This window comes from Pongo abelii, chromosome 18 (assembly GCF_028885655.2).
Source record: "Pongo abelii isolate AG06213 chromosome 18, NHGRI_mPonAbe1-v2.0_pri, whole genome shotgun sequence".
NCBI lineage: Eukaryota > Metazoa > Chordata > Mammalia > Primates > Hominidae > Pongo > Pongo abelii.
Window position 1 is genome coordinate 2266709 of NC_072003.2, and position 21460 is coordinate 2288168.

At 63.1% G+C, this 21460-nt stretch overlaps 1 protein-coding gene, 1 long non-coding RNA gene and 1 other non-coding gene across 7 annotated transcripts; 1 reads left to right on the forward strand and 2 right to left on the reverse strand.

The window, feature by feature from the left end:
• Nucleotides 1-599: 599 nt before the first annotated feature.
• Nucleotides 600-1207, reverse strand: LOC100940080 (uncharacterized). The gene is made up of 2 exons (XR_152564.4): nt 941-1207; nt 600-721 (listed from the first exon to the last, which is right to left on the reverse strand). It is a non-coding gene; the product is annotated as an uncharacterized LOC100940080 (long non-coding RNA).
• On the reverse strand, nt 821-903 carry LOC112129467 (small nucleolar RNA SNORD60). The gene has a single exon (XR_002911867.1). It is a non-coding gene; the product is annotated as a small nucleolar RNA SNORD60 (small nucleolar RNA).
• A 239-nt stretch (nt 1208-1446) lies between the features above and the next one.
• On the forward strand, nt 1447-21230 carry TRAF7 (TNF receptor associated factor 7). Of its 5 annotated transcripts, none has more exons than XM_024233786.3 (21): nt 1447-1656; nt 9655-9773; nt 10159-10216; nt 12346-12437; nt 14886-15002; nt 15536-15628; nt 15845-15878; nt 16463-16646; nt 16737-16871; nt 17441-17658; nt 17740-17813; nt 18046-18094; nt 18178-18305; nt 18545-18627; nt 19406-19445; nt 19603-19719; nt 19804-19926; nt 20138-20257; nt 20353-20484; nt 20569-20688; nt 20865-21230. In XM_024233786.3, the coding sequence occupies exons 2-21, from the start codon at nt 9693-9695 to the stop codon at nt 20877-20879; spliced, it is 2013 nt and encodes a 670-aa protein (XP_024089554.1). In that variant the 5' UTR covers nt 1447-1656; nt 9655-9692; the 3' UTR covers nt 20880-21230. The 5 variants fall into 5 exon arrangements, with proteins under 5 accessions (XP_024089554.1, XP_054390558.1, XP_063573567.1 ...); XM_054534583.2 differs by having other exon boundaries at nt 1538-1656; nt 16737-16865; XM_063717497.1 differs by lacking the exon at nt 1447-1656 and adding an exon at nt 1804-2136.
• The last annotated feature ends 230 nt before the right edge of the window (nt 21231-21460 follow it).

Sequence of the window (21460 nt, forward strand, 5' to 3'; positions counted from 1 at the left end):
GATGCTGGAGTTTGAGAGACTCAGCAAGGCCCAGAACCCTCAGCAGGTGTGTGGCTGCCTCCTTAGGAAGGCACATGGGAACCCTAGGTGATATCAACTTCCCTCCACAAATCTCAAAAGCCTTTTTGGACTCACCCTGGGGCAAAAGGCATGAAAAACAGTATTTGGCTGGGCGTGGTGGCTCACACCTGTAATCCCAGCACTTTGGGAGGCTGAAGTGGGCAGATCACCTGAGGTCAGGAGTTTGAGAACAGCCTAACGCGGAGAAACCCCGTCTCTACTAAAAATACAAAATTAGCCGGGCGTGGTGGTGGGCGCCTGTAATCCCAGCTACTTGGGAGGCTCAGGCAGGAAAATCGCTTGAGGCGGAAGTCGTGCCATCGCACTCCCGCCTGGGAAACGAGCAAAACTCCGTCTCAAAAAAAAAAAAAAAAAAATCACGGGCAGAAATGGAGAAGACAATCCCAAGAGATGAAAAGTCACTGGTAACGAGCTTCCGTTTTCATGTCTCTACCCTTTTCCAAGATTGCCTGTGGATCAGCCAGACCTCTGGGGTGCCAGAAAAATAGGAAAATAAAGACACTTGAGAGAAAACCGAATCAACTCACTACCTTTGCTTTATTGCTAAGCACTTCAACAGACACAGCGCCCACCTTACCGCTAGGCCCTCCGGATTGAGGTTTACTTAGGTTCAAAATTTGCAGCCGGCTCGCGACGAAACCTGAAAGTCAGCGCCAAAATGTAGACATAAGTCCCCACTCCTTCGTTTCGGGCAACACCTGTTTCCACTCTCAGCCCCCCGTCAGGAGTGCGCACCCTCAAGCCTCAGTCTTGCAAAATAATCAGACTGCACGTGCAGTTTTCATACGAGGTGTCAGAAGTCAAAGCAATTCATCACAGACTGGGAGAATAAGGGAACCCAGGCCCGGCCGAGTCTTACCTGCAGGTAGCTGGGGGCCTGCGATTCGGGAAGAAACGTTTAAACGCTAAGGGACAAAGTGGAGCGTAGGCCAGGCCGGGACGCCCGGGGACCTGGCCGGCCTGCAGCGTTCGGACCGCCCTCAACGCCACGCTCGTGGCCCAGTTCGTCCCAGGATCGTAGCACATGGCGAATGCATTAACAAACCTCTTCCGCCTCGGACTCGACCCCAAAAAGACGGAAGCAGGCGAGGCTCAAGCTTTTATAGAAACTCTCCCACCTCTGTCATTGGGCTATCCTGGCGGAAGTGCCCGCCTTCCCTTGCCGCTGGTACGCTCCGCTCCCTGCCGCGTTGTTTCCACCAATCGTACCGTGGCATTTCTTTTGGAGGCGGTCTCTCGGACCCGGACCCGCAGCTCCTCCCTTATGCAGAGTCCGCGAAGCCTAACGGTGAGTGACGGATGAACAAAGCCAATCAGTCTTCGATCTGCAACATAGAGTGATTCTGAAGCTGCCAATCCCGCCCCGCGACGACAAGGCCGCCGGAAGTCGTAGTTTCGGAAATGCCTCGCGTGAGGCAGCCGCCCGGGCCCTGAGAGGCGGGGAACTACACGTCCCGGCGGGCGCAGCGGTCTAGCGCTTCCGGCTCGCGCGTCTAGTCCCTTTCCCGGCCGGCGGCCGAGGGGGCATCATGAAGCGGGCTGGCGGCGCTGCCGCTCCTGGGCGGCCGCGGGCGGGTGAGTGTCCCCGCGGCGCGCCCGGCCCGGGGCTCGCGCCTGGGGACCGCGCGGTGGGGAGGGATCGGGCGCGTCGAGATCGAGGCGAGGCGAGGCGAGGAGTCGGGCCGGGGCGGGGGTGGGGGGCGGGGCTGAGACGGTCGGGGTCGAGGTCCGCGTCGCTGTCCGTCCGCCTGTCAGTAGTCCGTCCCTCGCTCCGTCCTTTTCTCGCGCGTTCTTTACTCATTCCTTCTTCCTGCATTCCCCGAGACTCCCGGGTGCCAGGCACTGTTCTTGGCACTGGGAGACTGCGGAGAACACGGTCCCAGTTCTCCTGTGCTCGACGTCTGCTGCAGGGTTCCCCAACCTCCGCACCATCGACCACGCGGCCCGGGTCGCTCTTTGCTGCGAGGGGCTGCCCTGTACATTGTAGGATGTGGAGCAGCCTGCCTGGCTCCTGGCCGCTAGATACCAGTAAACACCACCCGTTCCTCAATTGCGGTAACAAATGTCTCCATGCATTGGCAAATGTCTCCTGCGGAACAACTCCCTCCTATCCCCGATCTAAACAGACAGGGTGGTGGGATTGACAATAGATAGTTAAAATCATGGGGAGCGGCGGTATGTGCTGTGACAGAAAGAAAGAGTGTGCTGAAAAAGTGAGTACTGGCCGGGGGTAGGGGCGGCGCTACCGTTAGCCAAAGGCCTGATGGAGAAGCAGCCCGTCCCAGGACATGCAGGAGGAGCATTCCAAGCAGAGGGAGCCAGATGTACATAGGCCTGGGGTGACAAGGGGCCTGACGCACCCCAGCAAGCACTGGCAAGTGGAGAGGTGAAGTCGATGAGGCCGGACCAGGGTCACAGGGTGCATGGCCGGGGTGGGGCGGGGGTTATTGTGCTGGCAGATGACTTGGGGTTGAGGAAGCACTGGAGAGGCGGTCCGACCTAGGTCCAGTAAAGAGCTTTCTAACTGTGTGTGGACCACAGACTTTGGAGTTCACTGGGGAAGCAGGAGAGAGCGAGGCTAGGCCATCGTCTCCTAGTCCCTACTGAGGTCCTGCTGTCAAGATATGGTTGTCTTGAGCCAGGCCAGAGTGGTCAGCTGGGGTTGAGTCTGGAGTCCAGGGGCAGGGGCCTGCTGGAGCCCACCCTGCTCTTGGGGGTGAGGGGCTGCTCGCTTGCTCAGGAATTTCATGCTGCCCAGCCTGTCTGCCCACCTTTCTCACTACCCCTTAGACCCCTTCCTGGGCACACACAGGCCCCCTAGCCCTCGCCAAGTGAGGAGCCTCCCTCTTCCTCATTCCTTCTCTTTGGGCCTCTCCCTTCCTAGACCCCTTCCCTGTGCCTCTCTGTTGCGAATATCCTGACTTCACCGTTCTGGGCATTCATAGTTCTCTGTGGAAGCCTCGGGCCCCATGTCCTGAGGGAGAGCAGTGGTATGGGCAGCCTGGCCGAAGGAGGGGAGGGGCTGGGAGTCGGCACCCCAACCTGACACCCCAACCTGAGGGTCTCTGGTGAAGTGGCTTCCACTGTGGCCCACTGGGGCCGAGTATCACGATATTTCTGGATGTGAATGGAAAAGTTCAGGGTCTTTGGCACTCACCGAAAAGTGCCTTTGGCAGATTGAGTGGCGATTGGTGGGGCTCCTGCCCCTCTGTCTGCCTGTGTCCCCCACCAGGCTCCTAGCTCCTCCCGGGTCAGATTCGTGTTCAGCCATCACACGTCCCCACCCTCCCGCATGGGGCCTGGCACCCCGTGGTTGGTGTGACTCTCGGCCAGCTGGTTGGACAAGGAATGAGCAGTTTGGGGAAAGGAGGAAGATGCAGTTGAAGAGCCTCCGGCCAGGAGGCATGGGCAGCCTGGCTCTAGGATGCAGCCACTACCCGGCTTGGCATGGGACTGGCTCAGGCGCTGCTGGGGCTCCTGGATGTGTGGCGGCCATGGATGAAGCAGAGGGAATGGGACTCTGGTCACCGCAGCACAGTCTGCTGGCTGTGTCCCTGGGCCGGCCTCTCCCCCTTCCTCAGCCTCCATGGTCCACTCAGCAGAGGAGCTGCTGTCTGGGGTGCCTTCACTCTTGACGGGTGCGTCTTCTCTCGGCTCCTTCCAGACGGGGGTCTGGCTCTATTCTGTTTTTCGAGAAGCCCGAGGCCGGGAGGGCAGGTACACAGCTGTGAAGTGCTAGAAGTGGAATTTGAACCCAGCTCTGTCTGAGCCCAGTGCCTGTGGCCTTGACCACGGTGTCACAGCATCTCCTGGATGGACACCCTGCGGGGTCAGGGAGGGCATGTGGGGAGGGCCAAGAGCTGTTGGCTGCGTGTGTCTCAGTCCGGCCTTCTTGGTGGGTGGGCACCGAGGACTTCACCAGCCCCTCTGCTTGGCTCATGCGGGGGGAACCTATGGAGAGGGACCCACCAACCCCTTAGTCCTCCCTGGAGGAGGAGGGTGCAGCCAGATGGGGCAGGTGAGAGGGGAAAGTGAGCACTGGAGGCTGGGGCTGGTCACGTATAGACCCGGACACCCTCACCAGGCTGGAGGAGGCCGGCTGTCTGGAAACTCGGGGTGGAGGTGACCCAACCCCAGAAGCACCCAGGTGGAAAGTGGGAGGCAGCGACGCAGAGGGCCAGGACTGAGGGCCGTGGGACGGTGTGGGAAAGGAGGTGGCCGTGCGGTGGCACGCTGGCATGAGGGCGCTGGGTGACTGAGTGGGTCAGTGGTCTCTGCCCTCACATTCCTGTTGCCTGTTCGGGCCCAGATATGGCCAGTGTTTATGTCAGCAACCTGCTGCAGGGCAGAAGGAAGGAGGGAGCCCAGGAGACCAAGCCACACAGGAAGCAAATGAGAACACAGCGTGGCACTGGGAAGTGTGGCCTCGGCGGGGCGGACACTGCCACCCTGGGCTCTTGGGCAAAGCTCACGACCTGTTTCTGAGAGTCTAAGGCCCACTTGACTTGGGTGAGAGCCAGGAACGCAATTCCCCAGCCCAGGGCCGTGAAGCCGGGGTCTCTTCCTGTGCCCCAGGATACTCTCCCCACTCTGGATCCCAGCAGCCTCATCCTCCAGGAAGCCCTCTGGACTTCCCCTCGACTGGGCCAGGTCCCCACACAATAGACAGCTATGAGATACGGGGGAAGAAAGGACTGAGAGATGTTGCCGGCCCCCAAGGGGTCGGAGGGGCAGCAAAAGGCATCCTTACTGTGAAGTTGGGGTAAAGCCTTAGCCGAGCTGGGGGGACTCCCTCCCTGGAGCAGAGGGAGCTATGGATGCTGGAGGGCTTGGCCAGGGCAAGACAGGCCTGGAGGCTGAGTGGATGCAGTAGGAGCAGAGCTGGGGGAGGAGTTCAGAGGCCTCTGCAGAGCTGGGGCTGTGGGTGTTGGGGGCAGGGACAGGCAAGGGGGGCGCGGTACTAGGAGGGAAGCAGGGCCAAGCCGGCCTCAGACCAGGGTCTGTTGGGGTTCTGAGGGGATCCTGAGGACCAAGGCAGGCAGAGGCCAGGGGCACCCCAGGAGCCTTCGACGTCACACCCTGCCTATTTGGGATGGAAAAAACGTTCTAAGGGACGTCAGGGAACAGCAGCGGAAGTGCGTGTGGCTTTGCTATGGCAACCAGGCCTGTTTCTATAGAATTTAGCGGCCTGGGCTTGGGCTAGGGGGCTGAGGCAGGGGCTGGGCTGGGGCGGGCAGTCTGTGGGTGCCCTGGGCAGGCTCTATGATGCCAGGGGCCATGCTCAGAGCTCTGGCCACAGTCCAGCCAGCCAGCCACACACAGCCCTGTGGCAGGCGGGGCAGAGGCTTCAGGAGCCGTCCCAGGCTCCTCCCAGGGCAGTTGCAGGCCTCACAGGCACACCCACCCATGGCTCGCGCCCCACACATGTTCAGGGGACCCCCACACCCCACCTGCTCCGGGTTGCTGGAGAAGCTGCTTTGAGGCCGGGCCTGGCCCCAGCAGGGAGCTGCATCTGGAAGCCCCCATCTCCCCTACTCAGCAGGGCCACCCTGGGCTGCTGCCAAGTGGGCGGGGACCGCTGACCCAGACCCCCTCCAGGTGTGTCTCCAGGGAAAGGGGTGGGTGTCCGCATGCCACATGCCCCCAGGGCGATGCCCCAGCAGAGCCCTCTAAGCCCAGCGTGTGGCAGCTAGGGAGGGGCTCCTGAGGGATTTGCCGAAGAGGGGCTGGGGTGGAGGCAGAGAGGAGCTGAGGGAGACTTCCGCTTCCTTATTGCGCAGTGGGTGCCCCCAGGGCCCCGGAATCCCTCCTATGTGAATGTGGGGTGGACAAAGACCCGGGGCCTGAATCCCAGATTCTGGAGAGGTCTGGGAGGGGCTGCCCTGCGTTGGCCCCGGGTGGAGGGGACGGTGGGGGGCCAATCCTGCCTTTCCCCTCTGCACAGTGCTGACCCACGCACCTCGTTCCTGAAGGTCAGCACTGACCTTCCCCAGGGTGGATGCTGCGCTTCCTCAAGGACTTTTCTCTTTCAAAGATCGAATCCCCCTGGAGCATCCAGCATGGGCAATGTGGATGGGCAGGTGGTGTGGACGGGCAGGCGGTGCTCGGGCAGGCAGTGTGGACGGGCGGATGGTGTGGACGGGCGGGCGGTGTGGATGGGCGGGAGGTGCTCGGGCAGGCGGTGTGGATGGGCAGGTGGTGTGGACCGCCCGGCGTGCTCGGGCAGGCGGTATGGACGGGCAGGTGGTGCTCGGGCAGGCGTGGTGGGGACATGGAAGGGAGGGGTAGGGGGGCTGATGGGGAAAGCCCTTTCTCAGCCCCTAGCTGCCCCATGGCTTTTCCCAGTTTGGGAAGAGTCTCTGATTCTAGGGAACACACCCCCACTTCCCCAGCACTGGGAACTGGAAGGCAGAGAGGCCAGAGAGTTGAAGGGGAATTCTCACTCTGGTTGACAACTTCCTGCCCGGCCATCCCCCAGCCTCGATGACTGTGGGGCGGGGAAAGAGGCACTCTCCCTCTGTGGGGCCGGGGCACGCCCCCAGGACAGCCTCCCAGCCATCGGGGATGCCGAGCTATTGTGCTTCCCAGTTGTGGCCCAAGGGGTCCTCTCCCTACTGGGGAAACTGTTACTGCAAAACCCAGCCCCTGGGGACTGGGCTGAGGGGAGGCCTTGGGCATCTTGCTCAATTCCGAGGTGCGGGGGATGGATCCTGTCTTAGGGCGGGACACAAACGTTCTCTGGCCTCCAGCCCTGGGGTCCCGCCTACCTCTGTGTCCCTGGCTGGGGCTGAACACTGAACCCGAGTGAACTGGGAAGCAGCCTCCTGTGCAGAGTATCCCCCTCCCTCCCTCCCTCCGTCCCCTCCTTCCCTCCCTCCATCCCCTCCCTCCCTTCGCCCCCTCCCTCCCTCTGTCCCTGCCTCCTTCCACCCCCTCCCTCCCTCCGTCCCTCTCAGCTGGCGCTCAGTGGGGTCTTGTGCACACCCCACAGATCCTGTGGTGTTGTCCCCATGGCCCGGCTGCTGTTGGCCAGCTGGGACTTTCTGGCTGAGTTGCACGTTGCCCTGCGTGCCTTTCTGTTCACCTCACTTCAGAGTGAGGGGGAAGCCAGACAGTTGCTCTCCCAGACTGTGAGCAACAGGCACTGAGGTCAGCCCGACCCATCCCGGGGGAGTGCCTGCTGGAGTCCTGGCCACCTGGGCCCCCGGGCAGGCATCACTGGCAGGGCTTGCAGCTGGCCCTGGGGCCCCGGAAGCTTGTAGTGCAGGGAGCTGATGGGTTTGTAAAATGCAGGTCAGTGTCTCCTAGCGGCTGCCCGGTGATCCCCTCCCTGCTCCCATAGGGCCAGAACCAACCTGGGGCTCCCAAAAGGGCCGAACCTCCCGTGCCGAGTCGTGGAGCCCTGCGGTTCAGGCTATCGGGGCCTTACCCCAGCTGGGACATCCTCACCCCAAGCACAATGGCAAAAGGCAAGCCCTGGCCAGCTCTCCCCGACCTTCCTGCCGGGAGCTGCTGGAGACGGGATAGGCGTGTGCCAGGGCAGAGCAGCCTTCAAGACACACCATGACCACACCTCTGTCCCAGGGCTGACTCCTCTGAGCCTGGCTGCAGGTGTGTGGCACTGCCCACACTCAGGAGCCCCTGCCTCTTACACAAGAGAAGTCCCCCGAGAGCCTAGTCTGGGTCACACAGGGCCAAGCCCCTCGAGTCGCAGTGGGGCCTGGGGGAGGCCGAGGAAGGCTTTGGCCAGGCCCCATCTCCCGAGACCACGGGACGCAAAGATCAGGCGGGGCCAGGTAGCTTGTGGCACTGCCAACTGCAGGGGCTGAGATGTCGGGTTGAGCCCGAGTCCTGAAGGCTGAGTTGCTCCAGGGTGGGTGGCCTTCCAGGTGGCATTGGAAAGGACAGGTGGGCCTGGGCAGCCTAGAGAAGGGGAGAGGAGACAGCAGGAGTGGTACACAGCCCAGGAGCTCAGGTGCAGGGAACCAAGGGCTTGAGAGCCAGCCCCTCCCTACACACCTGTAGGCCGGGCTGGGGGGCCCCAGGCCAGACTGTGGCCACGGTGGTGGGTGATGAGTGGCGTCTTGAAGGCGCATGCAGGGCAGGCATTGCTAGAGGGGCCCAGTCAGGAGGGACTGATGGAGGAGGTACTGGAGCCAGCTGGGCTCAGAGATGCCCCCTGAGCCGTGCTCCCACTGGGTGGGGGCAGAGACCAGCTCTGCCACTTTGGCCTGGGACTGGGACTGTCCTACTCCTCTCAGGCCCCTGGGGCCTTGGTCTGCAGCCCGGCCTCCCCAGGGTGAGAGCAGGGCTGCAGGAGTGGGCTCCCTGCTGCTGCACCGCCCCCAGAGCAAGCTTGTTCTGAGGGCTCCTACCTTGGGAGCTGAGCCCGTGGTGTGTCCTCACGGGGTGCTGCACATGGGCCTCGAGGTGGACAGTGCTGGTGGGCCTGGGGCAGGAGTCCTGGGCGTGTGGCCTTCCTCCCCACAGGGAGCTCAGCTTCAAGCCGGGGCTTGGCGGCTCTATCCGCAGCCAGCAGGAGACAGGGCTGTCCCAGCTGCACTCTGCCAGGCTCCTGGCTTCCAGGCTGCCCGGGTCCTGAAAGTGGGACCTGCTTGGGAGGAGGGGCACCTGCTGACAGAGCCTGGTGCCTCACGGGGGGAGAGTGGGCGTCATCCGGCATGGACAGCCCCTTCCCCGGGCTCTGTCCTGGGTGTGACCTGTTGGCTGGGTCTCTTTTTCCCTCTAATGTTTACCTGCCCCTGCAGGTGTCCCTGGGCCCGGCCAGCACTCCCAGCACCCACAGAGGGGCCACGTCTCCCCCAGGCCCACCAGCCCCTCTCTTCTGGGGAGGGTGATTCCCGCATGCCTTCTCCCTGCCCCCCCACCGCCCCCACCAGCCCCTGAGCCCCTGTGGCGTGGCTGGGAGTGGGGGTGACCTGCGCGGGTTCCAGGGGCGGGCTCGTCTCTCTCCTGCGCTTTTTTCCGTGCAGTGCAGTTTGTGCGGAGTTGGGCTCCGGTGACTCACCCTGCAGGTTCTTTCTCTGGGGTGTGGCTGGTGTCTCCCCCTCTGCAGCCTGGTGCTGGCTGCGTCCTGACCGCACCTGCCATGGCAGGAAACACATTCATCTTGCCTTGGCTGGTCCCTGTGTGACTGGGTCCCGCCACGTGGGCCACACCCTGGGCCTACCCACCAAGGCCCAGCCTTGGCCCCAGGGACATTCAGCCTGGAGGTGACTGGCTGTGACTCAGGACCCAGAGGAGTAGAGAGAGCCAGGCAGGGGTCCCTCCACCTCAGGGAAGAGCTGGATGGGCTCTTCAGGAGCTCAGAAGGGCTAAGCCTTGAGGGACGGTGACGCAGAGCCGCCTGCCTGCCCAGGCCTCTGCATACCTGGGATCGGGGTGAAGGACCTTTGCCTCCTAGAGGCCTGCCTGAGCCGGTGCTGGTGCTGGAAGGCTGCTGCGGCGGCCCCACGGTGGCCCAGAGCAGGTCTGCACACTTACAGCAGCCCGTCTGGCTCACAGGGGCCTGGGCTCCATCTCTCAAGCCCCTCATGTGTGCTCCACCCACAGGAGATGCTGCCCAAGGACCCTAGATGCCTCTCTAGAGCATGAGCTCAGGCAAGAGTGCCCGCTACAACCGCTTCTCCGGGGGGCCCAGCAATCTTCCCACCCCAGACGTCACCACAGGGGTAAGGGTCTGCCCCTCTGCAAGCCCAACATCCCCAGGACCCCCAGCATGCCCCAGGGATCTGGTGCTGCCTGCAGAGCTCCCAGCGCAGTCCCGTCCCGAGCTTGGGTCTTGGGGGAGCTGGGGTGTGTGGGTGTATGTGTGTGCGCGCGTGCGTGCGTGCGTGCGTGCGCCTGTGTGGTTGGGGCGTGTTAGTGCTGCACAGCGCAGCCTGATTGCATGGTTAAGTGTGTGAGTGCTGCATGGCGCGGCCTGATTGCACGGTTAGGTGTGTGAGTGCTGCGTGGCCTGGCCTGGTCACGTGTTACGCATGTGAGTGGGCTCCACATGTGCATGTCCTCCTTCTGTCCGGTAATGAGGCCAGGTCTCCTCCATCCTCCCTCTAGACCAGAATGGAAACGACCTTCGGACCCGCCTTTTCGGCCGTCACCACCATCACAAAAGGTGAGCCCTTAAGCCAAGGCCAGCCCAAGCTGGCAATAACTGGGGCACCCCCACGCCCACCCTGCTAAGGACTGAAGGGTGCTTCCCGGTGAGCTGGTGTTGGGTGCCAGTGCTGGGCGCGGGCAGCCTCACACCCCAGCCTGTGTCCTCACAGCCTCTCAGCCCTGGGCCTCTCCACTGGACGGGAGTCAGGTGTGCTGCTCCTTGTGCCTCGGTGACTGTGCTGTGCCCTCTCTCCCTGCCCTCTTTATCCCCTCTAGGGAGGCTGCCCTGACATCTCCAGCACCACCACACAGCCCTGTCCCTTGTCACAGTGACCCCCAGCTTGTCCCCAGTCTCAGGCTCCTGGCCAGCCTTCAAAAGGTCCTGTGTGCCTGGAGGTCTTCTCTCGAGTTTGGCCCTAGGGTTTCAGTAACAGTGCTACAGTTGTAAAATATTAATAGGAAAAGAGAGAGAGAGTGGAAGAGATCCATAAGTCTGGTTTGTTTTTTTGAGACGAGTGTCACTCTGTCACCCAGGTTGGAGTGCAGTGGCGAAATCTTGGCTCACTGCAACCTGTGCCTCCTGGGATCAGTCCTGCCGCCTCAGCCTCCCAGGTAGCTGGGACCACAGGCACCACCACACCTGGCTAATTTTTTTTATGTTTGGTAGAGATGAGGTCTCACCACGTTGCCCAGGATGGTCTCAAATTCCTGGGCTCAAGTGATCCTCCTGCCTCGGCCTCCCAAAGTGCTGGAATACAGGCATGAGCCAGCAAGCCAAGCCCAATAAATCTCCACCTGCACAAGACCACTGGGCGGGATACACGACGGAAACCTGAAGCTTCCCTGCTGCTTCTCAGTCCTATCCCCTAAGAACCAGAGTGCTGCGCTTTGAACGCAAGCGCCATGCTCAGGGAGACCCTGGGGAAGTGGCAGTGCCTTCTTCCCGAGGTGCAGGGCCAGGGACCCTCGTTCCGGAGGGGGCGCTCTGTGGTGACTTTGTTCTCTCTCCTTTCTGGCACTCTGCCCTTTGTAGAAGCACACTGGCTGCTAATTAGCTTTTTAATTGCTTTGATAAACCTGGCCATGGGGTCACAGGGCCCCCAAGGACACCTGCTCACAGTAGCGCCTGTTTGCTGCCAGTGACCCCCTCAGGGGCTCTCCAGGGGCCCTCTTTTTTTTTCTAATCCTACCCCCCAAAAAATGGTGCCTTTTCATCTACCTTTAGAAGCCCCATGGCCCCTGTCACACAGCAGAAGGTGCCCAGGATGGGGCAGGGCACGGCTGCTGTGCCTAGCCCTTCGGTGGCAGGGATGGGCAGAGCCAGGCTGCAGGGCGCCCACAGGTGCCTCACCTGGCCCTTCACGACAGATGGGGAAACCAAGGCCCAGTCACACGGCAGCCTCTCGCGGCCTCAATCTCGAGCCCAGGACTCGTTGTGACATCCCAGCCTGGCTGGTCCTGAGTCCGGGAGGTGTCTCTCTCTGGCTCCCACGTGGACTGACCGGCCCCTCCCAGGGTAGTCCTGCCCTCTGGCCCTGGCCAAGCTGGGTTGACATGTGGGCAGGAGGAGGGAGGGCACTTCAGCTCCTGCCCCAGAGGAGGCCACCAAGGCTGGGGCCACTTCCTGGTCCTGGCTGTGCCAGGGACACCAGGATGCGGTCCTGGCCCTTCTGCATCCCAGCCCCACACCTCGACCGCAGCTTCCCCCTCTGTGAGTGGAGGCTGTCAGGGAACTCACCTGGCAGAGGCGCCTCAAGAGGCAAATAAAATGGCACCCCCAGCTGCTGCCAGGCAGCCTTCAGAGTGATGGCTCCGTGTTGGCCATGGGCCTCAGCTGGCTCAAGCTGGGGTGCTGGGGAGCTTGTAGAGGCCCTGAAAGAAGACCCTGCCTGGGGTAGGCAGGGCTGGGGCAGGGGCTGCCAGATGTAGATCGAGCCCAGCGTCCACGCTCCTGGCACTGGTTTGGCCTTGAGAGGGAACCCAAGCTTCCCCCGCGCCATCCCTGCATGCTTTCCTGCCTGCCTGGCCCTGGGGAGGGCCGTGAGCTACAGGGGACCCACAGGGCCGGGTGTCCAGCACGGGCCCCACCTCCCCCACATCTGCTGAGGGAGTCCCCACTCAGACTCCAGCCCTCTTGCCTTGCAGCTGACGGGACCAGCACCTACAAGCAGCACTGCAGGACACCCTCCTCCTCCAGCACCCTTGCCTACTCCCCGCGGGACGAGGAGGACAGCATGGTAGGTCCCTACCCCCAGGAGCCTGTGTGAGCTTCAGCCTCCCCTCACCCTCCCTCCTGGGGGACCAGGTCCCAGGAGGAGCTGACAGTGAGCTGGTGAGGCACAGGAGAGGAACAGCACCTGTGGATACACTGAGGCCTTGGCAGACATGGCAAGTCTGTGAGAAAGGAGGCTCCTGTGGCTGGACTGTGGGTGGCAGGGGGCAGCCAGTGAGGGCAGCTGGGTCAGAGGGCCTGGCACCTACAGGCCAGGATGAGGCATATTTGGCTCCATCTTAAGGGAGGTGGAAGTCACAGAAAGTTCAGTCGGGAGGATAACACAATAAAATGCATGCTTTGAGAGCTTGCTCTGCTGCTGGGTAGGGAATGAGCGGGGTTGCTGGGTCCAGGCAGGGCTTGAGGAGGGGTCCTGATGAGAGGAGGGAGGGGAAAGGTGTGTGGACCTAAGCTGTGGGGACACCACAGGCAATGGGGTGGGGGCTGCGGAACCTGCACCAAGTGCTGGGGGAGCCAGGGAATTCCCTGTTGCTGGCTGTGTGAGGTGCAGAAAGGTTCAGGGCAGTCGGGCTGGCTGCTGGTACCTGAGCCCTGTAGCCAGGGTCTCAATGGCCATTCCCTGCCATCCTGGTCAATGGCGCTCATTGCTGAGCTCTGGGCTTACCCAGGGGACAGAGGCCAACTCTGCCCTGGGCATGAAGGACTAGCCAGCGGGGGGTGGGGGCGTGTGGGGCCTCCCTGGCAGCTGCCTCTCTCCAGTGCTTGGACACCAGGTGTGGCGGCCCTGCTGGCCCTCTTGGGACCGAGGCCTTTTCTTTTTTCCTTTTTCTTTTTTTTTGAGATGGACTTTTGCTCTTGCTGCCCAGGCTGGAGTGCAATGGCATGATCTCGGCTCTCCACAACCTCCGCCTCCCGGGTTTAAGTGACTCTCCTGCCTCAGCCTCCCGAGTAGCTGTGATTACAGGCGTGCACCACCACTCCCGGCTTATTTTGAATTAGTAGAGACGGGGTTTCTCCATGTTGGTCAGGCTGGTCTCGAACTCCTGACCTCAGGTGATCCGACCCCCGCCTCGGCCTCCCAAAGTGCTGGGATTACAAGTGTGAGCCACCTTGCTCGGCCAGAAAAGAAGTTTTTAATTAATTGAACAAACACACCTGTGTGCCAGGCGCTGTGCTAGGCCGAGGGCGAGTTGGGTATGTCTGGGCCCCATCCCCTGGGCCTCTGCCTGCCTCGGTCTCCACAACCCGAAGGCCACGAGTCCGCCATGCCTGTGGTTCCCATAATCACCTGCTATCCCCATGGGTCACGGTGGCTTTCAAGAGAGGCGGGTACCTTCTCTGTTTGCTGACAGGCCCACACAGGGAGTCCCCCTCCTGCCCTCCCCCCGTCCCCCAGGCCTGCCTGCTGTCAACCCCCATGCCCAAGAGGGTGGGAGACTCTGGGATAACAGTGGGCAGGCTGGGGAGAGTGGTTCCCGTGCCAGCTCCTGCTCTGCTCTCGCCCCTGGGGCTCCCCCTGCTGCCGTGGGGCCCTTGTGACTCACTTTCTCTGACTCCCTTCTGCTCCCCACGTGCTGTTTCCATGCAGACAAGCCCTTGGGACCCGAAGGGAGGTGGGCACATGGCACAGAATGCCCCCTGCTGGCCTTGGGACTGGTTTGTCTCTGTGCTCTGTGGGTTTCATACCCAGGCTGCCGGGAAGGGGGCAGAGGCTCGGCAGAGCAGCAGCTGGGCCCCTCTGCAGTCAGAGCGCCAGGAGAGAAGCCTTGGGCAGTGTGGCTCTTGGAAACTTCTGGAGGTTTCCAGGCCAGAGGGGAGGAAGGGACAGTGTCTGCCCCTCCCCCAGGCTCCCTTGTCCATGGCTCAGCCAGAGGCAGGCACCTGTAGCCCTCACTCCTGCCCTCAGGAAGCGCAGCCGAGGTTCTTTGGGGGCCTGGCCCTGCCTTCCCTCTGAGCCTCCCAGCTGGGCCTGGTGTCCCCCACCAGCAAGGCCAGACAAGCAGCCAGGCCCGGGGGGCACCTGGAGCCCAGCCGTCGCTCCCTGCCAGCATTCCTGGCCCTTCCATCCTGCGGTCACGGCCTCGGCTGCCCAGGATTGGCTGGTGGAGGTGCCCCCTCACGGCCCACATTCCCTCACGGGAAGCAGGAAGCAGCCCGGGTATGTGGAATTGAATAGCAGGAAGTCTCTCCATTTACACAAAGAGAGGTGGCAGGCGTGAGCGGGCAGCCCAGCACCCTGGCCCAGGCCGCCCAGGAGGGCAGGCAGGGACCTGGGTTGCATCAGCTCCTCACACCCACCCACGGCCCCTGTGGACAAGGAGAGCGCCCACGGGGACTGGGGTGGCCCCAGGGGCGCTGCTGCCCTCCCGCTTCCGCCGGGCTGGGTCCTGTCCTCCCCGGAGGCTCTGACCCCGTGCGGAGCCCCCTGACGGGCGCCTCTCCCTCCACACAGCCCCCCATCAGCACTCCCCGCCGCTCCGACTCCGCCATCTCCGTCCGCTCCCTGCACTCAGAGTCCAGCATGTCTCTGCGCTCCACATTCTCACTGCCCGAGGAGGAGGAGGAGCCGGTAGGTGTGGGGGACTCGGCGCAGAGTGGCTTCCAGGGCTGTCACCGCAGCAGTGGCACGGAGGCACCTTCCCCTCCGCCATGCCAGCCCAGCTCACAGGGAGAGGGCGGCTGGGGCCTGACAGGAACTGCAGTGCTTGCTGGTCCGTGGTGGGGACTCGAGGGACCATGCCGGGTCCCCTGGGCATGTTCCCCCACTGCCCCTTCTCAGGGCTGCCCGGGAACTGGCAGCGGGAAGCACAGGGCTCCAGCAGGGCCCTTTCTAGTCTCACCCCAGGAAGGAAGCGGGCGAGGGCGGCCGAGACTGGGTGGCTGGACTCATCCTCCGGGGTTGGGCCCTGCCTCTGGGGCCACAGACCTCGCTCTCCCTCCTGGGCCCCGATCAAGCCCCCCAGCTCTAAGCAGGCCTCTCTCAGGACGTGACCCTGTCCTCAGAGGACAGCCAGGCCTGGAGCAAGAGCGCCTGGGTGCCTGGGTGGTGGCGGAGCTGAGGGTGGCCTCCCGCCATCGCCTGCCTTTCCTGCTTGGTTCCAGGAGCCACTGGTGTTTGCGGAGCAGCCCTCAGTGAAGCTGTGCTGTCAGCTCTGCTGCAGCGTCTTCAAAGACCCCGTGATCACCACGTGTGGGGTGAGCCCGCCGCCCTTCCCAGCCCCCCTGCTGCCGGAGGCCCCCACAGGACCCCAGGGCTCTCGGGGGCCAGGGCTGCGGCGCCCTGGCCTTGGTCAAGGCCTGTTCTGGCTGCCCTGGGCTTGGGGTACAGTGAGGCCTGTGGCTGCCATGGCCACGGACTCGGGAAAAAGAGGACCCTGCGGCCACCCTCAAATCCGCCCTTTGCCTCCACAGCACACATTCTGTAGAAGATGTGCCTTGAAGTCAGGTAGGCTCGTGCCCCGGTCCAGGCCTGGCACTGACCGTGCCCCTGGCTGCCAAGCAGAGGCGGGCGGCTTCTCCCTTGTCCCCTGCACAGCATCTGTGCCTGTTCGGCCTCTGCTGGGGTTGGGATGGGGCTGCAGCAGTCCTGGGGATGCTCAGGCTGAGGCTCAGGACCTCCATGAGCAGAGTGGGGACACCCCAAATTCCAGTGTGTCCAGATTCAGAGACCCCACAGTGGGTGTGGGCCGAGGCTCCCCAGGCCAGGGCTGGCACCCTCTGGGGAGGCCTTTCTCACTGGTGAGGCTGTCGTCCTCCTGCATGGCGCCCGCTCCTGCCTGCCTCTCCACACTCTGCCCTCTGCCTTCTTGGCCCCACCCCACACTTTTCCGGGCACACTTGAGTGTCACAGGTGACACTCCCTCAGCACCTGCTGCTCCTTCTTGGTGGCCCACCTGTGCCCCCGTTCCACGTTGCGTGCCTCAGAGGCGCAGATGGACAGATCTGGCCCCCGTTAGAGGCTCATGCCCAGCCGGGTGAGGGAGCATGTGCCAGGCAGGCCGTGAGGGTCAGCATGCCCTCCTCTCCCAGAGAAGTGTCCCGTGGACAACGTCAAACTGACCGTGGTGGTGAACAACATCGCGGTGGCCGAGCAGATCGGAGAGCTCTTCATCCACTGCCGGCACGGCTGCCGGGTGGCGGGCGGCGGGAAGCCCCCCATCTTTGAGGTGGACCCCCGAGGGTGCCCCTTCACCATCAAGCTCAGCGCCCGGAAGTAAGTGCCCCTCCCTGGGCACCTCTGCCTCCCTGGGGGCTGCCTCTCAGGTCTCTGGCTGAGGCCTCCCCGCATCCTGCCCTGGCACAGGGACCACGAGGGCAGCTGTGACTACAGGCCTGTGCGGTGTCCCAACAACCCCAGCTGCCCCCCGCTGCTCAGGATGAACCTGGAGGCCCACCTCAAGGAGTGCGAGCACATCAAATGCCCCCACTCCAAGTACGGGTGAGTGGGGGGCGGGCGGGGGCGGGCTGGGGTGGGCGCAGGCCCTCCACAGGCTCCGCTGAGAGCTGCCGCTTGCTGGTCCCGGGGAGGTAGGCCGGAGCTGGGGCCACACCAGGGTCTGTAATCCTCTCTGAGGCCCAAGGCCCTGGAAACCCAGAGGGGTAGCCGAGGGCGTCCAGGAAGGTGGGCGTGGACGCCCCCGCAGCCGGCCCGGCATGGGCGGATTTGAGCAAATGCTGGGGTTGAGAGCTTTGGAGAGGGAGGTGGGGGTGGGAGGAGGGACAGGAGCCCAGTTCTTCAGGGCAGGGAGGCTGCCGAGCAGCGTGGGTTTTATCCTCAGGAAGGGAGGACCCCTTGAAGAGCTCTGCGGGGGTGACATGATGGGACCTCACTTGTGAAGCAGACCGGGGGTAGCTGGGTGGGGAGGAGGGGCAGGACGGCAGGTGTGGGTGGGGGCAGCTGGACCTGGGGTGCAGCGGCCACAGGGCTGGAGCATTTGAGGGGGATTCTTGGGGATGGGGAGGCACCGGCAGGGGCCCGCCAGGCAGGCAGCTGTCCTGTCCCCGCAGGTGCACGTTCATCGGGAACCAGGACACTTACGAGACCCACCTGGAGACTTGCCGCTTCGAGGGCCTGAAGGAGTTTCTGCAGCAGACGGACGACCGCTTCCACGAGATGCACGTGGCGCTGGCCCAGAAGGACCAGGAGATCGCCTTCCTGCGCTCCATGCTGGGAAAGCTCTCGGAGAAGATCGACCAGCTAGAGAAGAGCCTGGAGCTCAAGTTTGGTGAGGGTGGGCACCAGGGCAGGCGGGAGCCTGGCCACTGCTCTGGGCACCAGTGACACCCCCTCTCCTCCTGCTACTCAGACGTCCTGGACGAAAACCAGAGCAAGCTCAGCGAGGACCTCATGGAGTTCCGGCGGGACGCATCCATGTTAAATGTGAGTGGGCGGGGCTGCAGGGGCTGGATTGTGAGACCCAGGGAGGCTGGCGGCCCCGGCAGGGAGGCCTCCCCTGGCCTTGGCCCCACTAGTCGAGATCAGGGGTCATATGTGTGGCAGGGCTGCTGTTGCCCCTGCCCACCCCTGGCCCAGGGCAGCAGGGGCAGAGAGGCTGCACTGGCCCCACAGCAGCCCTGCCCACCTGCCCTCTGCCCTGCCCTTGGCCCTGCAGGACGAGCTGTCCCACATCAACGCGCGGCTGAACATGGGCATCCTAGGCTGTGAGTATGGATCCGCCGTGGCTCCCAGCTGCCCTCCCCCTAGGCCCCAACTGGGACTTCACCCACTGCTCCCATCTCTGCAGCCTACGACCCTCAGCAGATCTTCAAGTGCAAAGGGACCTTTGTGGGTCACCAGGGCCCCGTGTGGTGTCTCTGCGTCTACTCCATGGGTGACCTGCTCTTCAGCGGCTCCTCTGACAAGACCATCAAGGTGGGCAGGGTCCTACCTCAGTCTCCGCAGCCTGGCTGGGCTGGGCACTGCTGCATGCCTGGCACTGCCAGCCTGCCTATGGGTGGGACCTTCTGGGCGGGGTCTTCTCCCATGGGCGGGGCCTTCTCCCATGGACGGGCCTTCTCCCATGGGCGGGGCTCCCTCACTCATTCCTGTCATGCTGCGCCTTGACACTGGGCTGACCTTGTGGGGACCCACTGTGGCCCTGGTCTCTGCAGGTGTGGGACACATGTACCACCTACAAGTGCCAGAAGACACTGGAGGGCCATGATGGCATCGTGCTGGCTCTCTGCATCCAGGGGTGAGTCCAGGCAACATGTGTGATCAGTGATTCCCAGGACAGGAGACGTGGCGCTGCCACCCCGTGGGCCACGAGCCATGAGCTCGAGCCTGTGTAGCTATGTGTGTGCCCCACCTGTAGGGCACCCTCCACCCGGAGCAGCACTGGTTCCCTGGGTAGCAGTGTGTGGGCCCTTGTGTGGCCTACACCATCTCCAAAGTTGTGTGTTCCCAATACCTGGCGCAGCTAGCCTCCCAGCAGAACCTCGTCCTGGCCCCGGTGCACCTTGCGCAACCAGAAGATGGGGGGACCTTAGGGGGTGAAGGCAGGAGCTCAGCTCTCCCTGGTCTGCAGGCAGAGCCCAGGGCATAGAGACTATGGAGCAACTACCTTGGCCATCTTCTTGCCTCCAGGTGGCCTGCCTGCCTCCTGTCTCCTGTCGTGAGGCTTTGTGGGAGCGAGCAAGTAAGCGTGTGTGTGAGAGATGCTCGCTTTCAGGAGGCGGCAGCTTGACTGCCAGCAGCCGGCCCTGGGATTGACTCAGGGCTAACGGGTGGGTAATTACCTCCCGGCTCGCTGTCAAACGCTTTCCAGGCAGGCATCAGGGGCTGGCCCACCCCTTCGAAGGTTCCCATGTGGAGACTGGAAAATAGGCTGACGCTTAGGGACACAGCAGTAGCCTTGGTCCTGGGCCATGCTGCTGGTTCCTGATGGCTGGCATGGACCTCGGGCCCTGCCAGGGCGGCGTCAGCAGGGACACAGCTTCTCCCACCTTGACATGTTGCCTCTGCTTCCCCAGGTGCAAACTCTACAGCGGCTCTGCAGACTGCACCATCATCGTGAGTGGGGCCTACAGGCGGGTGGGTAGGAGGCGGCCCAGGCCTGCCCCAGTATGTAGGTGCCCCAGGGACGTGTTTCTCCCCATCTGGGCTCCAGACTCCAGACTCCAGGTGGCAGGGCTTGGTGCCCTGAGGCTTCCGGTCCTTCCCCAATCAGGTGTGGGACATCCAGAACCTGCAGAAGGTGAACACCATCCGGGCCCATGACAACCCTGTGTGCACGCTGGTCTCCTCACACAACATGCTCTTCAGCGGCTCCCTGAAGGCCATCAAGGTACGGGGGGAGGGTGTGCCTGCGTGTGTGAGTCACTGAGGCATCCCTTGCCTGCCCAGCCCACAGCTGCAGCAATCCCTGCAGGTCTGGGACATCGTGGGCACTGAGCTGAAGTTGAAGAAGGAGCTCACAGGCCTCAACCACTGGGTGCGGGCCCTGGTGGCTGCCCAGAGCTACCTGTACAGTGGCTCCTACCAGACAATCAAGGTGCGCCTGGGCACACCTGGTGGCCACAGGGCCTTGCCCCCTACCAGCACTTCCCAGGCCAGCACCTGGGGCTCCATCTCCCCTGTTCCTACCTTCGCACATGCCCTGGCTGGGTGGGTGGGCTGCCCAGCGGTGCTGAAGCCCTGGGGGTGCAGGGTCCCTGGGGGTGAGGCACCTGGCCTGGGACCAACTGGCCCGCGATTACTCATAGATCTGGGACATCCGAACCCTCGACTGCATCCACGTCCTGCAGACGTCTGGTGGCAGCGTCTACTCCATTGCTGTGACAAATCACCACATTGTCTGTGGCACCTACGAGAACCTCATCCACGTAAGGCCTGGGCATCTGGGTGCAGGGCCAGACTGTGGCCCCGTCTCCCCCGCCTTGCTCAGTGTCTTTGACCTGCCTGTGCCCACCCCTCCCAGGTGTGGGACATTGAGTCCAAGGAGCAGGTGCGGACCCTCACGGGCCACGTGGGCACCGTGTATGCCCTGGCGGTCATCTCAACGCCAGACCAGACCAAAGTCTTCAGTGCATCCTACGACCGGTCCCTCAGGGTGCGTGCTGGCCCAGCGGTGGCAGGAGGCTCAGAGGGCTGGCAGCTGAGCTCCGGCGGGCCCTCATGTCCCATGTGCCCCCAGGTCTGGAGTATGGACAACATGATCTGCACGCAGACCCTGCTGCGTCACCAGGGCAGTGTCACCGCGCTGGCTGTGTCCCGGGGCCGACTCTTCTCAGGGGCTGTGGATAGCACTGTGAAGGTCAGTGCCCGTGGCTCGGGCCATTCAAAGGGGCTGCGCAGGACGGAGCGTGGGTGGGGATGAGGAGCTGGCAGCCCCAGCAGGAAGTGGTGAAGGGCAGGTATGTGTGGCAGGTGTGGCTGGGGCAGGGCAGCCGGCCGCAGGACACCCTGGTGAAGCAGCCCCTTTCTCTGCAGGTTTGGACTTGCTAACAGGACCCAGGCCAGGCCATGGTTTCCCCTGAACCAGCCCTGGACCTTTCTGAGCCAGGCTGGCCACGTGGGGTGGTCTCGGGGTTTCTGCCTGCCCCGTGGGCACAGGTGGACAGGCTCTGGCAGCCGGGCAGTGCCCTCCCTGCCCCATGCTCGGCAAGCCTCCCTCTACTTGGCACTGTCCTCGCTGCCCAGCCCCTCTCTGGGTGCCAGGTACGACGCTTGCCCCGGCCCACCCTCCATCCCCACCCTAGATGGAGCGAGGGCCTTTTTACTCACCTTTTCTACTGTTTTTAGACTGTACGTAGATTTGGTTACTTCCTGGTTGAAATAAACGCTCCACAGACTGTGGCTGTGAGTGGGGACAGCTCCTCGGGACAAGGGGGCTGTGTGTGGCCTTGAGGTTGGTGTGCACAGGCAGTGGCTGCTGTGAGTGAAGGGGCATGGGGCGGTTTCCTTTGGTGGACCCCAGGACTTCGGCCCACTCTGGGGCCTCCCCTCCCTGCTAGGAGGCAACTCGTCACACCCGAGCTGCTGGCCTCCAGTCCCATCTCCCCCAACACGTGCCCCCAAAAAGTGAG

Excerpts from the sequence above, each read along its gene's own strand:
- TRAF7 (XM_024233786.3), top strand. The coding sequence starts at position 9,693 with ATGAGCTCAGGCAAGAGTGCCCGCTACAACCGCTTCTCCGGGGGGCCC. Across the intron at positions 16,647-16,736 it reads ATCAAGCTCAGCGCCCGGAA|GGACCACGAGGGCAGCTGTG; the intron begins GTAAGTGCCCCT and ends GCCCTGGCACAG. Across the intron at positions 18,095-18,177 it reads GAACATGGGCATCCTAGGCT|CCTACGACCCTCAGCAGATC; the intron begins GTGAGTATGGAT and ends CCATCTCTGCAG.